General features: G+C 33.5%; 1 protein-coding gene across 1 annotated transcript; it reads right to left on the reverse strand.

Moving 5' to 3' along the window:
• Nucleotides 1–2,016: 2,016 nt before the first annotated feature.
• LOC122310228 (nucleoside diphosphate kinase B-like) lies at nt 2,017–3,498 on the reverse strand. Its single transcript, XM_043124110.1, has 3 exons — nt 3,440–3,498; nt 2,684–2,917; nt 2,017–2,148 (listed from the first exon to the last, which is right to left on the reverse strand). The coding sequence occupies exons 1-3, from the start codon at nt 3,496–3,498 to the stop codon at nt 2,034–2,036; spliced, it is 408 nt and encodes a 135-aa protein (XP_042980044.1). The 3' UTR covers nt 2,017–2,033.
• Nucleotides 3,499–15,608: the final 12,110 nt, after the last annotated feature.

Below are 15,608 nucleotides of genomic sequence, written 5' to 3' on the forward strand. Positions count from 1 at the left end.
CGTCCCAAAAAATGTTTTTTGTTGTAGTGGTACCCCAAAAGTGAAGTGCAACCTGAATATAGTTCAAACATAAAAATGAATTCCTAAATTGTAGACAGTTAAATGACCAGGCAATTATTTGGAGCAATAACTCCCTCAAATTTATATTCATGCAAGAGCCAAAACATGATAAAAACAGTTGGCATATATGACACAAAACTAAAGAATCCAACCTATATGATTTGCAAAACAGATTGAATAGATAATCCCACATTCAGAATGTTATGATCATTAAATAAAGTTGATTCTTCTTTTTTGAAATATTTTTTTTTTTTTATTGGATAAGTAAGAAGTAATTTATTAGAAGCAAATTTTTAGGCGAATCCATGTACACTTGTGTTTAAAAAAGAAAACCCCTCACTACATTCTAGGAAAGAGAAAGCAACAATAGAAAAATCTAGATTGCAGAAGTTCCGTTCATCACTAAATCAGAAAAACATATCACCTTCAAAATTCCATAGAATGTCCCTGGTGTTAGTTCAAAGTACTGGTCATGAAAGATTCTCTTTTTATCTAGCAAGCGACGTCTGAAAAAGACCATTTAAAGTAGGAACGTTAAACCACTCGTGGTCTAGTTTGTGGTAGAGAGAATGTGTATGCATCATATTTAAAATAGCTATCTATGGTAAACAATATTAGCAGATAAATATATTGAATCCAAAAAATTTGCCATGGTTCACACATACTTTTATGTACCCCTTTTAGCAACTATGCATCATCTTGAATAGGCTACTTGACATGGTACTGAACTTTGTGGAAGGATCATCCCCACAATCATCACCATAGTGGCACAAAGTCACTTCAATGCTCTCTGCCAGCAAACCAACAGCATTGGCATTTCCATTTTCTTGTATCGAGTTACACCAGGAAATTGCCCGTTGCACTAGTAATCACATGTTCTAAAGGTTTCTTATCTTTTTCTGAAATATCATAGATTGCCTCAAAACCATCGATTTTCGTGTCTACTGCATCTTCCACGTTAGTATTGGCATCCTGCACGAAAGTGGAACAGGTTTCATAGAGCCATTTTATTAAGAGCACCCACTTAGAGTATTAGAAATCCCTATCAGCAAATGTCAATATTTTAAATGAATTTTTGAATTTTCTTGTCGAGCGTTCAAATGGAAATTCATTTGAAATATTTTGTTAGTTGGTACAAAGATGACACGTTCAAGATGAATAACATTACTTATTTTGAAAGAGATAATGATACTCAAAAACCTTTGACCATCATCATATGTTATCATTTTTGTTGTAGTATTAAATGACTGAAGGTTAGCTGAAAATAAAGAATAATCTGATCATGGTTTTTGACAAAACATCAATAATGGATGACGGAACTTTGGAAGGTTAATAATTACATGGTATTATGAATAACATTTAAACAAGTAAAAAACTCTTTTTTCCAACAGGTTTGCATGCTCACCCCTTTGGCCAACGCAGGAAATACAAACTCAAATAGTGATTTAGACTAGAAACTTTGTGGTGAAGTATAGCAGGTGAACAAACTTGACCCAACATTCCCACAAGTATGCTTCTGAATTGGCAGAAGAGACCGACTGAAGTACGCGTCCACCACTCCAATACATTCCAAAACCAACATGAATGCATGACCATCATATCACATCAAAGACCACTAATTTGGTTCATGTCCAATGTCGACAACTTTCATCTAGTTCGTATCACACATACATGGAAAACTTTGAGGAGAGATATCAAGCAAACAATTCCTACTAATGTAGAAATTAAAAGGGGTTCCATTGCAATGGTCATCAGAAGCAGACCATTTAGAAAACAAAAAAAAATCAAATCTGTGCAGCTCATGCAAGCCCATAATCATATAACTTAAACTACTTTATGTTGATTTAATAAGCATGTATAAAGTAAAGTTCCAAGGAAGCATACCTAACCAAGTTAAGTCAAAATTTCACAAACATGCTTATCAAAACAGTAGTCTTTAATATAAATGCTGTTACTTGTTGGGTATCAAGCATTCACTCGTAGATCCAAGGGTGAAGACTGCTCTCCCAGCTAACAGGGCCTTCAGGGAACCACAGAGCAATTTCTTTCCTCCCACTCTCAACCGAATCACTTCCATGAATAACGTTCCTGCATAAAGTAACTTTGCATTAGACGTTTTCCAATGCTTTGTAATGACTAATCCAAGCATATTGCAGGATTACTCAAAATTTTCTTGTCAATTCTGCATTAATTTTCCTAGCTTCAAAAATTTCCTCTGGAAGATGTTCTTAAGAAAGAGGAATACAAAGAATATAATTATTTGCAGGGACCATAATCTTTTGTGATCCGTAAAAGAAAATTATAAAAAATATATATATATTATTTGCAACCAGAATAAAAGATTACAGGGTATTGAACACATTTGCATGATCACAACCTACGTTGCGAAATTTTGTGAACCTCAGAAACAAGTTATGTGTGAATTTTTTTCTTGATAAGTAGAAGCCAAGTGAACATATGCTGAAACAAAACGGTACTTTAAGACCATCAATGCCTACATGAGATGACCATTCTTTGTCAACAACTTGTATACAGGATATAATTTAAGACCACCAAATTTCGCAAGAGAAAGAACAAACCTTGGTATTTTGAAAAGTTTTCAGTTAAAGGAAGATGAAATTACCTCCCAATTTCATAGGCAAAGTCACCACGGATGGTTACGAGGGCAGAATCGGAACGATTTCTAGCTCCAATAATCTTTCGACTAGTTGTCACGACATTCTTGCCCTCCCAAACCATACTAACAACAGGACCATAAATGATGTATTCAACCAACCCATTGAAAAAGGGATTCGCATACAATTCCGCATGGTGCCTCTCAGCAAAAGAACAGTCCACAGTGATGAGCTTCAAACCTAAACACAGATTACATTTAGTCAACTACAGAAGAAGAAAGGAGTTCCATTTTTCAACAGCTGGCTTTAATTCATACTCGGTTTCAGCCCTACTACTTTCCCTGAAACTTGAGCAAGTTAAGCATATATTTATAGAAACTCATTTATTTTTTTTAAAAATGCGAAGAACATTCCATGCAACAGATTCTTTTTGCTAATCAGAATAGAGTTTTCTGCATGTCTACTACAGGAATTGATGTTTCATCGATTCAATCATTTCAGGACAGAAGAAAGAGAATTATGGGAATCCAATGACATTCAACCAAAAACATGAGCATTTCAGATTGAACCCTCTAGAAGTAGACCACCTATGCTATTGATCTGTCATTTCAGACTCTCATGCAAATTATGCAATCAGGGCCTACATTTAAGTATAAATGCACGTATTGAAAATCGTCATATGTAAATCTTAAAGGCACATATTACTGCCAACCCATAACTTCACAGCTCATATTCTACGATGAATGATCGAAAAGATCTTAGCTTTCAAATAGAACTCCTCCTCCTTCTCAAATGTACTAATTATCTCACCAACCTGAAACATAGATAAATGCTTTACGAAATCAAGTTGTCTCGATTAAACAAAAGCAATAATAGAAAAATCCAAGAGCAAAAGTTCCGTTCATCACTAGATTTCAGTCCACGTCAAGAAATTTCCTTTTTCATGCTTTTTTTTTTTTTTTTTTCTTGAATAAGAAAAATATAAATAAGAGCGAAAGGCACCCTTTTTCATACATGGTTCATACATTCCATTTCCTTAAAACCACAAGGGCTGTGAACAAATGATGCTTCAAGGAAATTTGCATTAAGACAAGTTTTCGGCCATTTCATTAAGGGGGGAAAGTCATGAAAAACCAGACAGAACAAGAAGATTGTAAAACAAGGGCTGAACTAGCCTTACTTCTGATTGAAGCTAGGGACCCAATCAATAGAATTCAGATTGGTTTGGCTTGCTAGTTTCAGTTGTATTGTACAAGATCAAAAGTATTGGCGGTTTCTGACTTCAGCCTTCTAGTTTCAGCTTCTAGTATAAATCATTTAAAAAAGACAAACAAAATTCAAGGAGAAATTACACTACTACAGAAGCTGAAACTAGAAAGGGACATATGCAACTTAACGGAACCACCACGTGCAAGGCATCTTGACCCATTTTAATTTCTTTCCCTTCTGCGTGTATTCCCAGTTCCTGGATGAGGTGAGTCTTAAGTAGTCATGTTATCCTAATAAAATCTTTTAAAACCCCTCTTGCGTGCATGTATTCCCAATTTCTAGATAAGCCTAGCAGTCATTTTGATCTTTATAATTTGGTTCTAACCAACAAAACGTCAGCAATCTAGTGTAGTATAACAGTACACAACTTGTATCATTATGAACCCAAAAATTATCCATTTATCATTTATGCATGCCAAATCGTTTTTAAGAAATTTGAAAAGCCAAATAATTAAAATATTGTTTCACTGGAAATTCTTCAATATACATTTGGCATACTAATGCCTGCCAAAACAACATTAACCCCCCGATAGCAAAAAACTTCTATTGATTTAGCCAATTCAGAACCATCTCAATCCTTCTGACTCATAAGCATTTAGCAAAAAATAAAAAGTCACAACAAAAGCCAGAAATACAAAATCCCTATACACCCTTCTTTTACATATAAAACTCAATATTCATAATAAAACTCCAAACATATAAACACAAAAATTACATTACAAACTGACTTTCATATTCAAAGAATGAAAACTCAGAAAAAGAGAAAGAGGAACAAACCAAGCTACAATCGAAACAAGCAAGCCAACCCAATCAGCCAACACGTTCAACCAAACATGGTTGAACCAAATGATTGATTCCCAAATGATATGATTTACTTTACAGCGCCTCAAATATTCTTCCATATTTTTGGAAGAATATTTGATTATATCCTTAATTGGATGTTAGAAAATCATTTGATTATTTTCTTTGGGCAAGTAAGAAAAAAGCCGAAAATGTATTGAACAGTAGACATAGCTCAAGTACTTAGAAAGTGCACATGGAAAACACCTAGCATTTGATTCTTTCTTCTGAATCCAAGTTAATTATTCAAATGGTAAACGATTACATTCATATTTTCTAGGTATAAGTGCGTACTTCTCTGTGCGTTGGTTCCTCACATATGCAACATAATTTTTTGCTTAGGTGGTTTTCTTCTTGGGAGAACCCTAGCTGCTGTTTTGACGATAACTTTGACCACATCAATGGCTGCTCGTCTAGGACCATTATCTATGGCAGCTCATCAGATATGACTTAAACCCTATGGTTATCTGTATCTCAGCTTGCTGATGCGCAAGCTTTGTCCAGTCAGGTAAACCATGTGTAATCTCAAACCTTTTCAGTTTATTTTCTCTAGCTTTTACCTACCTGAAACCATTCATAGTTTTAAAAATGTGTTTAAAAAACTTCCAAACATTGTTAACACCGCATCTTTTCTTGTTTTCCTTAAAGGATATTGAGGTTTTTGGAAATTCATAGCCAATCATGACTAGTTGGTCTGCCTACATTAGTGTTTTTTTGGTAGATATTTGTAGTTCTATCGATCAGATAATTGCAAATGCTACAAATTATTTTCTTGTGACTTTTGTCCTTGCTAAATCTTATGATTGCATTATGATTTTATAGAGTCTGGAAACTTTTAATTTAATAAGCATGTCTGAAGAGCCTTTGTTGAGTGTAGGCTCTTATTGCAAGTTCTTTTGCTAGAGGTGACTTCAGCACTGTCAAAGAAATTGCTTACTTTGCACTGAAGGTAAGTCATTTTTGAAAGTTATTTTTGCTATTGTTTACAATTAAAAAACTTTAGCAGATAATTAAAATCTTTTTTCCCCATTTCCCCCCTTTCCAATTCCCTTTTATAACTTGTCATATATGTTTCTCAGACCGGGTTATTCACTTACGTTTCCTTAGCCATCATATTGGGTGTGTCTTTTGGTTCTTTGGCTACATTGTTCACTAACGATTCTGAAGTACTGGAATTTGTTAGATCTGGCTTGCTGGTATATATATCTAGTTGATTTGGATAGCGTTCAATTTTTTCCAATTCTTTTTCGGGTTTATGATTTTCTTCTCTTTGGTGTTTTTATCATTCTGTTTATAAGTTCCTCTATTAAATATGCTGCAGTTTGTAAGTGCCAGCCAACCTCTCAACACAGAGGCTAGGATAATTGATGGTCTCCATTATGGCATTTCAGATTGACCATATGCTGCTTGCTATATGGTCAGCTGCCACTTTAATATTGATCTATTCAAAGGATAACACTGTAGTCTTCTGATTACTAATGCATTTTTTAATATTTCCTTGTTCTATAGTCAGCTGCCTTCTCATATTGATTAAGGAGGTACATAAAGGTATGTGTGAAGCTCAAACTAGATTTTTTGGATTCAATATATTTATCTGCTTCTATTGTTTACCATAGTTATATATTGAAATATGATGCATACACATTCTAGTTTGTGGTCCTCTACCCTGCACTAGACCAGCAGCCATTTAACGTTCCTACTTTAAATGGTCTTTTTAAGACGATGCTTGCTAGAGAAAAAGAGATCTGGTTCATGGCCAGTACTTTGAACAAACTCCAAAAATTGAACCCGCATTTTTTAAATGATTTGGTTTTCTGCTTTAGTGATTAATGGAGCTTCTGCTCATGATTTTCTGTTGTTGCTCTCTATTACTGTGGAATGTATTGAGGGGTTTTCTTTTGTATACTTCCTGTGTACATGGCTTCGCCTAAACATTTGCTTCTAATAAATTACTTCTTACTTACCAAAAAACAAAAAAGAATAAACTTTATTTAATGATCTACTACATTCTGAATGTGGGATTATCTTTAATATCTGTTTTGCAGCGAATATATAGGTTGGGTTCTTTAGTTTTGTGTCATATGAGGAGAAAACTGTACGTGCAGGTCATGTTTTGGGGCTTGCATCATGTTGTTACATATTAAAATCATATGTTTGTTTCATATTTTAGGATTTTTTGTGAACCTCTTTAATTATTTTCCAAGGAATTTGACAAAGCCAATGCAAGCATCCTTACAATGAACAATGTTTTAGAACAAATAGAATGCTGGCCTAAAAGTCACTACAAGAAAATTGGTTGTTAATAATCTTTTGGTTGCTATAAATTGATCGCAAAAGACCGTTTTTCTTGTAGTGAGTATTTATAGCATGACAGAGATCAAGACTTTAAAAAAGTGTACAAAATGAACAATGATCAAGTCAACTGTGATGACTGCAGCTAATATTGTTAAATCATTAAATTCACATTATGCAACCACCCAGTATAAGAAGAAGCATTGGCATTTACATAGCCTTAAAGAATTGGCATTCACAATACACAGAAACCCCTAATAAAAAAATTATTGGCATTCACATTATATGACAAACAGAATTTCAGCCATAGATTGTGCCAGCATGGAGAATTAATTCTCCATTTAGACCAGAAAAGGATCCATCCATTTTCTCAAGATATTCAAGTACGTATACTTTCTAATAGCTGTTGAGCTACCCTTAGCAAATCCCACCAACATCAAGCCTTATTAATAATTGTTCTATTGGGGGCATATATAAATATATATATATATATATCCACAAATAGTAATAATTGCTCTATTGATCTTTAGATTTCAATTTGATTTGCAATCTTGATCATGTAGTACATATTCCGTGGGGCAATATTTTTGGATTTTACATCATGAGGGGATCCAGATTTATCCCTTTTGCATTTAAAGACAAAACACATTGCGAGTTTCATATCCTTTATCATTAAATAAAATTAAGCATGCATGGTATAGATCATGTCCAATATAATGGACATATATACTCTTGTGCGCATGCATGCATGTTTCAGATGATATATAACTCATATATAGTCATACCAAGAAAACCGCTAATCAATATTTAATCTAAACAACCTGAAGAATTAGGAGCATGCGTACATCATGTGATATATATATAGCAATTAATACAAACCCGACCCTATATTTTGTGATCCATCTTGTGTTCTGTACATATCATACTTTATTGTGCGTAGGCATAAATATATTATTTAAAAAAAAAACTCAGTTCTTATATATATACTTGTGGAAATTTAAAATTTGGCCCGTCTTCCTCATGTTAAGCCAATCTAGCTGTGTGAAATTTGGCACTGCTATATATATATATATATATAATATATGTGATCAGCAAAACCTCATGAAGAAGGGCCTTAAATGTTCTAATGCACAAAGGTAACAACATACCAAAAGAATTAGGTAATAAAAAATATATTATTCCATGTAATTGGGTTCATAATTACATATATACTACCAACATACAACATTTGCAGGTGTTTCCAGCATTTAATTAAACAGATCGTACCGTGTGAAAACACAAACTCTGATCATGACATCCTAAGGATTAACCATGGAGCCTGATATTTAAGCTTTTTTTTTTTTTTTTTTTTTTTTTTTTTCTTTTTTTTTTTAAAAAAAGTCAGGATCCCATGTACAAGAGGGATCCCTACCCCAAATTTTATTAAGAAACTCTCACTTATGGCGGAGGAATACCTTAGATACAAAACCTCTGAGAAAAAAATCACTTCTCTCTAATAACAACCATTCCCAACCTATCCATACGAATCAAACCTCTAAGTCTTACAAACTCAAAATCCAGCCCTACAAAATCTGTATTATCCCCAAAATCTGATATTTAAGCTACTATATATGTGTGTGTGCAGGTGTGTGTGTGTGGTACTTGCTAAAGAAGGTGCACAAACATGCATGCAGGCCGGATTATAGCCTCAAAACCAGATCAGAATAAGGAGGGAAACAAAGAAAATGAGAAATTAAGGTGATGATCAAGGACAGCAAACCCATTGACAAACCCACCGAGAAAGGTGATGCTAAATTACCAACTGAATCAACAAAGAGGTTTGGAGCTAATTAAAAGATCTGCACAAAGATTGTGGAGCTAGCTAGGTTACAAAGTTAATTAGAGGGAATGCTTTCCATTTTAATTCAATATGTCCATGATCTGTAATGTAGATGGGACGTGCATGATAGTTCATTATCAAGAGTACTGGGTGATATTTGAATTAGAGTCTTCAAGTCACTTCAATTATTTCAGGAGTTAATAATTCTGTGTTTTCTTACATTATTCATTTGAAATATAAAACAACATTAATATATGCAAAATGCTACATATGATGCTAAGGAGAGTTAAATCATGAACATCGATTAGTCCATATATAAGATGATGATCTGAAAAATAACATATAGCTAGCCGGCCAGCAAGCTAGGCTTTCTGAAACTTTCTTGAAACTAGTTGTCGGTCACTCCCGGCCTGCAAATATCCCTATCCAGGATATTATACATTTATATAGCTCTCCAAAACAACCCTACTGATCTCCCCTAGATGATCATGAGTTTCCAATGATCTTCGCCCCCTCAAAAACCCCAATGACATGATAAAGCAAAAACATACCCAAATATATATAAATATATATATATGCACATATATAGCTGGCCGGAGTGATTAATGCTCATGGATGGCTTTCATATCAGATTGGAAAAGGCCAGGCAAGACAATTTTTGAGTCATGCGGCCAATAATGTCCTGGAAGTAGTGCTTTAAGAGTCATAAATAGAATCAAGGTAATTAACTAGGACTTGGTTTGGATAATGACATACTTCCATCTCATCTCATGATCTTATCTCTCAATATCCTAACACTACAAATACAAACATTTTTTAATTTCAATTTTTCAATTTTTTCATCTAAATAATTATTAGGCCTAATTATTACAATTTTTCCAAACTTTCAAACAAAACCCAAAAAACAATTCAACTTTTCAAATATAAGTTTTTAAATAATATTAAAAATTATATGCTAACCATATTATAACTTTATGATATTTTTATTCAATTTTTTTTCTCATTTATCCCAAAACCCCATAAAATATTTTAACTAAAACCATTTCTAGCTAACTCATCTCATCTCAATTTAAATATCTGATCACTACTATTCACAAACTATATATCTCAACTCATCTCAACTTACTATCCAAACTAGACCTAAAAATATTAATAAATATGAATAAATAAAAGGGTGAATATATATCATATATTTACACCAATGTATATATAATAATACTTTGATCTGTTTTGCAATGGCGATATAAAATAAGGTGCGTGGGAACTAGGAAGAATCATTCTATTAATTCAAACGATTATCAGATTCAATTCCAAATTGATGTTGTAAAAAGAGTGATAAGTGTTAAGACTACAATGAAAATTACAATAAATAAAAAGATTGTCAACTAACGTAATTTTAAGAGACATGTCAACTTTATCTTACAATAAAAAGGCATAATAATATAATACTGTACCAAATACAACTAATATATATATTAATTTATATACGTCTATTACTAAGAGAATTTTTTGTAATTATTTTATAAATGCACCAAGAATTTCTTAGAAAGAGTACTACATGAACTCAATTTGTTTAATTTGGTGATTCTGTTCCAAAAAAAAAAAAAAAAAAGAATCTATGATCGGTACATTTTCCCAGATCAAGAAAATAAAAATCTGGGAAAGTTCATGACATGAACCAGTATAAATTGGGGATGGTGATCACTAATTGTGTAAAACATGAAACACATGATCATGAAAAGGAGGATGAGATCGAAGAGATCAGTGACTTCATCTATAAATTTTAGCTGCGATAATAAAGCTTTGGGCTATTTTTCACTAGTTAATGCACCAAGATCAATCGAAACCAGACAATTATCCGGCTCAATCATCAGACGTAGAAACAACGAACAAGGATATATTTGTATGTAGCGCATGAAATATGGGAAAAAAGATATATATATATACACACACACACACACATATTATATAAAGAATGCATGTCATGAGAAAATCAAGGTTTTACAGATCACATCAAACCATTTCTCTCACGGTTGAAACGGTATATATATGCACATATCAGTTGGCTTCTAGATCAAGTGTTTTACTTGTCTTCATGTCTTGATGCTATGAACTTAAATATATTTTATAAATTTTTCTCCTTTCCTTTAAGAATATTGACATCTTATCTATAAGGTCATAAGAAAAGGTACCGTTATACTAAAACCTTTTAATCTTCAAAGTTAGCTTATCAACTAAAACGCCAGCAATATTCTACAAGCATTTCTTCAAATATATTCTCATAGCTTTTAAATATATATATATATATATAATATTGTCTAAGTCAATCCAATTCCACACTAGTGATTGTTGTAGTCATTACACTACTACCACTACAGTAGAAACGTCTTTTTGGGATGAAAAATTTCATCTCAAATTGTAGTGATTTCGTCCCAGAAAATATTTTGGGACGAAAAAAAATCATCTCAAGGTTGTCCCAACATCACTGTCCCAGAAGGTATTTTGGGACGAAAATCACCATTTCGTCCCAGAAAATATCTTTAGGGACGATTTTGAAATTGACCGTTCGATACCGTTCGAACGGGTTAGGTTTTTGTCACGGTTCAATTTCGTTCCAGAATGACGTTCGAATGGTAATATATTGGGCATTCTAATGAAATTAAATTGGTTGAACGGTTATGAAAACACGTTCAAATGATCACACGTTCAGAATAACGTTCGAAAGGTATAAAAGAGATTTCTGTTAGAATGTTAAAAGAAAAGATCGAATGGTAAATGAATCGAACGGTGTTGAGTTATGTTCGAATGGTACGCTAATAAATTGCGTTCGAACATTTTTTGACCAATCTGATGTCGTTCGAATGGCTCAATCAATAATGTTCGAACGTTACATGGTCGTTCGAACGAAAATTATTTTATGAAAATTCCATAATAATAAAAAACCAATTTGAAATTCATAAGATTTGAAAAACATACATTAGAAACAATTTAGTACTCATGAAAGTTTTATAATAAGTTCAAACTAATAAATAACCTCGAGACATTGTTCATACATAATTAGATAATGTCATAATCTATACGTAAAAAACCATTAGTTGCTTGGAGGCCTGTACTGTTGCATAAGCTGCTGCATTTAGAGTTGCATTTCTCTCATGAATTGTTCTTATTGTTCTTCATATTGTTTGAGGCGTCTCTCCATCTCTCATTGTTTCGCCAATTGAGCCTCTAACTCATGCTGCCTTGCAATCAATTCTTTGATTCTACGATTCGAATTTTCTTGCGCTATAGAGGCTACAGAGGCAGACCCGGAAGAAGAGGAAGAGAGAAAAGGTTTTCCACAGCGACCCAAACCCCTCAAATATCCTGAACGTTGACCCAGAACTTGTGTGAAAATCTCAACTTCATTTATCGAGGAGTTTTGATCTGACACAGATTCAGCACGTATGACAACCATTTTATCCTACACATAAGATAAATAGTTAATATCATCATAAATATTCTAATATATTTATTTAGAATAATTTATAATACTTACATAATTCTCACGGGTATCAAGATGACTCCACTCTCCATTACGATTAGTATGTGATGCAGCATATAATTTTGTCAAATCATAATTGGCATCTGAATCTTGCTATAATAAATATTTGTTAAGATATAAAGTCATTAGCATTCATATATTCAGTTAACTATATACAAATAAAAAAAATAGCAATACCAATTTCTTAGAGAGGCGGTGGAAAGATCTTGAGCCTGCATGATGAGTAATCTTCAATTTCAATCTATTTGTTTTGTTTATAGAATTTCACTCCTACATAGGAATTGAAAATATTAGAAAGTGAAATTAAATATAGGATGACTAAAATAATTAATATAATTATACCTTATATAATGTATCCTCAAACATGTCACAAAGTTTTTCCCAATCAGAAGGTTTGACATTTTGAAAAGGATATTGGCGTGCATCTTCCATATTCTCGAACTTATTATAGTGCTCATGACACATCGCCTTATATTTGCGGAATGCATTACTCATAAGATCTTCCACAGTCTTATGCTCCTCTCTCCGACCAAAATTTAATTCGAATAAAAAAAAATTTAGACAAACATATTATCATTTATAATGTTCTGTAGAGTCAATCTCTAATGGTGAGTCTGAAGGAGAGGTAGGAACAGGTGGAGATGGGTTGCGAACTTCCTTTCTCTTTGGAGACATAATTTCAGAAAACTAATACAATATTTATTAAGTAAAATAGTGCTCATCACATGTAATGTGAAAACATAATTCGTCAATTATTATCTATATCAGTATCATTTGACAATTCAGTCTCATCATCTATAGATACTTCAGATGAATCAACATTTTGCTCAAGTGTTGCATCAACAATTTCAGCCTCAATATTTTTTTCTATTTAATGGAATCATCTCATACTGGCTCAAATCCACAAACAAATTAAAGACGGGTTGACTCTCTTGATATGCTTCTTGAGTAGAGGCATCATCTTCTTCTTCAGCTCCTCCTTCTGCCTGAGGAATAACATCATATATATTTCTTAGAGAATATTTTTGTACTACTCGTCATTGATTTCCTAACTTCGGGTCATCTAAATAGAATACATGAGATGCTTGAGAAGCTAAAATAAATGGATCATCCTCGTACCATTTTCTTAATGTATTAATACTCAAAAAATGTTCATCATCACGGACTCCAGTTCGAGGATTGCTTAAATCCCACCAATCACACTTAAACAGATACACTGCAAGCTCCTCTAAATATTTCATTCCAATTATATCAACATTCACTCCATAGAAATCTATATTTTCTCCATCATGACTTCCCTCAACTAGGACACCACTATTTTGTGTTTTCCTATAATAATCTCGATCTATTGTGTGATACCTACTTCCCCGAGAAATACATGCAGAATATCTTGTAGCGTGTCTCAATTGGCCATGCGCTAATGTATACAGTTCATCTGATATACCGTTTGGATTATTGGCATGCATTTGTACAACCTACATATTGAGTAAAGCTTCTATTATATCAATAAAAAAATAATCAATATTTTCTAAACTATTGGATGAAGCATATGTAATGTCATTACCCGTTGTTCAAACCATCTCGGGAACTCCTCTTCATGTTTCTGGTCTATATCATTTACTCCTAGTTCCTTGAGCATGTTAATATGATTACTGAAATTGATGATTACCACATATATTTTATATTCTTAGAATTTTGTGAAAGTAAATGAGCGAATATTAAATTAAGAAAAGATTAGTACTTACTTCAAGTAATTTTCTATCTCAGGGCAATTGTTTAGCACATGCCACTGAGCTTTCTCAAACTCTCTTCCACATAAGTCATAACCACACACTGCACCAAGTGGACGTACTTGTTGGGAAAACACGGAAAACACATTTCGTTGTCTTGCTCTGTCAACGTCAAAGTTTCTTTCTGGCCGATCAAACCTAGTGTCAACTCCATGGAAATATTTGGAAGGTATGCCACTCATCATCAATATATGCTTCTGCAATTCATCCTTCTGGGCGAGCCTTATTACCAATTGTTCGTTTCAACTGCTCAAGAAATTGTTCAATGGGATACATCCATCTATACTGAACTGGTCCTGCAAGTCGAGCCTCACGTGGCAAATGGACGATTAGGTGAACCGTGACATCGAAAAATGACGGTGGGTAAATACTTTCTAGCTTACACAATATTATGGGAATTTCCCGTTCCATTCGATCCAAAGCTTCTGCATTTAATGTCCTAGCATATAAGTCTTTGAAAAATAAATCCAACTCAGTCAAAGCCACGCGCACGTCTCTAGTCAAGTACCCACGGATACCAATAGGCAAGATACACTGCAAAAGGACATGATAATCATGACTTTTTAACCCAGTTATTTTCCAGTCATTTGTTCGTACACACCTTGTCAAATTTGAGATATAACCGTCCGGTAATTTAATTTTCATTATCCACTCACAAAAAGTAGCCCTTTCATTCCTTGACAATGTATACCACCCAATCGGCATGTAGACAAACGAACCATTTTCTTGCAATTGCATTTCTGGTCTTATTCCCAACCACTTCAAATCCTTCATTGAGTTTAATGTATCCTTCATTTTTCCTTCAATTGACATCAATGTTCCTAATACGGATTCGCATATATTTTTTTTCAATATGCATAACATCAAGACTATGCTGTAATTTTAATTTTGACCAGTATGGAAGATCGAAAAATATACTATTCTTTGTCCAATTCAACTCAGATGTAGCTCGTTTTCTCTTTTGATGTTTTTTACCAAATTCATTACAACCAACATCTACAAATTGTGCAAGTAAATCTTCACTAGACAAATATGGTGAAGGTTGGTCCCATTCAACAGTACCATCAAACATTTGTAAATTTTCCCGCCATCTATGGTCACCAAGTAGAAATCGACGATGACCCATGAAACATAATTTCCTCCCGTAAGTGAGCCATTCAGATTTAGTATGTTTGTTACAAGTTGGACATGCCATTTTCCCCTTAGTACTCCAACCTGACAAGTTTTCATAAGCTGAAAAATCATTTATTGTCCATAAAACGACAGCATGCATCTTGAACGATTTGCCTGTTGATGAATCAAATGTGACAACCCCATTCTCCTACAAATCTTTCAATTCTGCAATCAATGGCTGTAAGTATATGTCTATATCATTTCCCAGT

The sequence above is a fragment of the Carya illinoinensis genome, chromosome 5 (genome assembly GCF_018687715.1).
Source record: "Carya illinoinensis cultivar Pawnee chromosome 5, C.illinoinensisPawnee_v1, whole genome shotgun sequence".
Taxonomy (NCBI): Eukaryota; Viridiplantae; Streptophyta; class Magnoliopsida; order Fagales; family Juglandaceae; genus Carya; species Carya illinoinensis.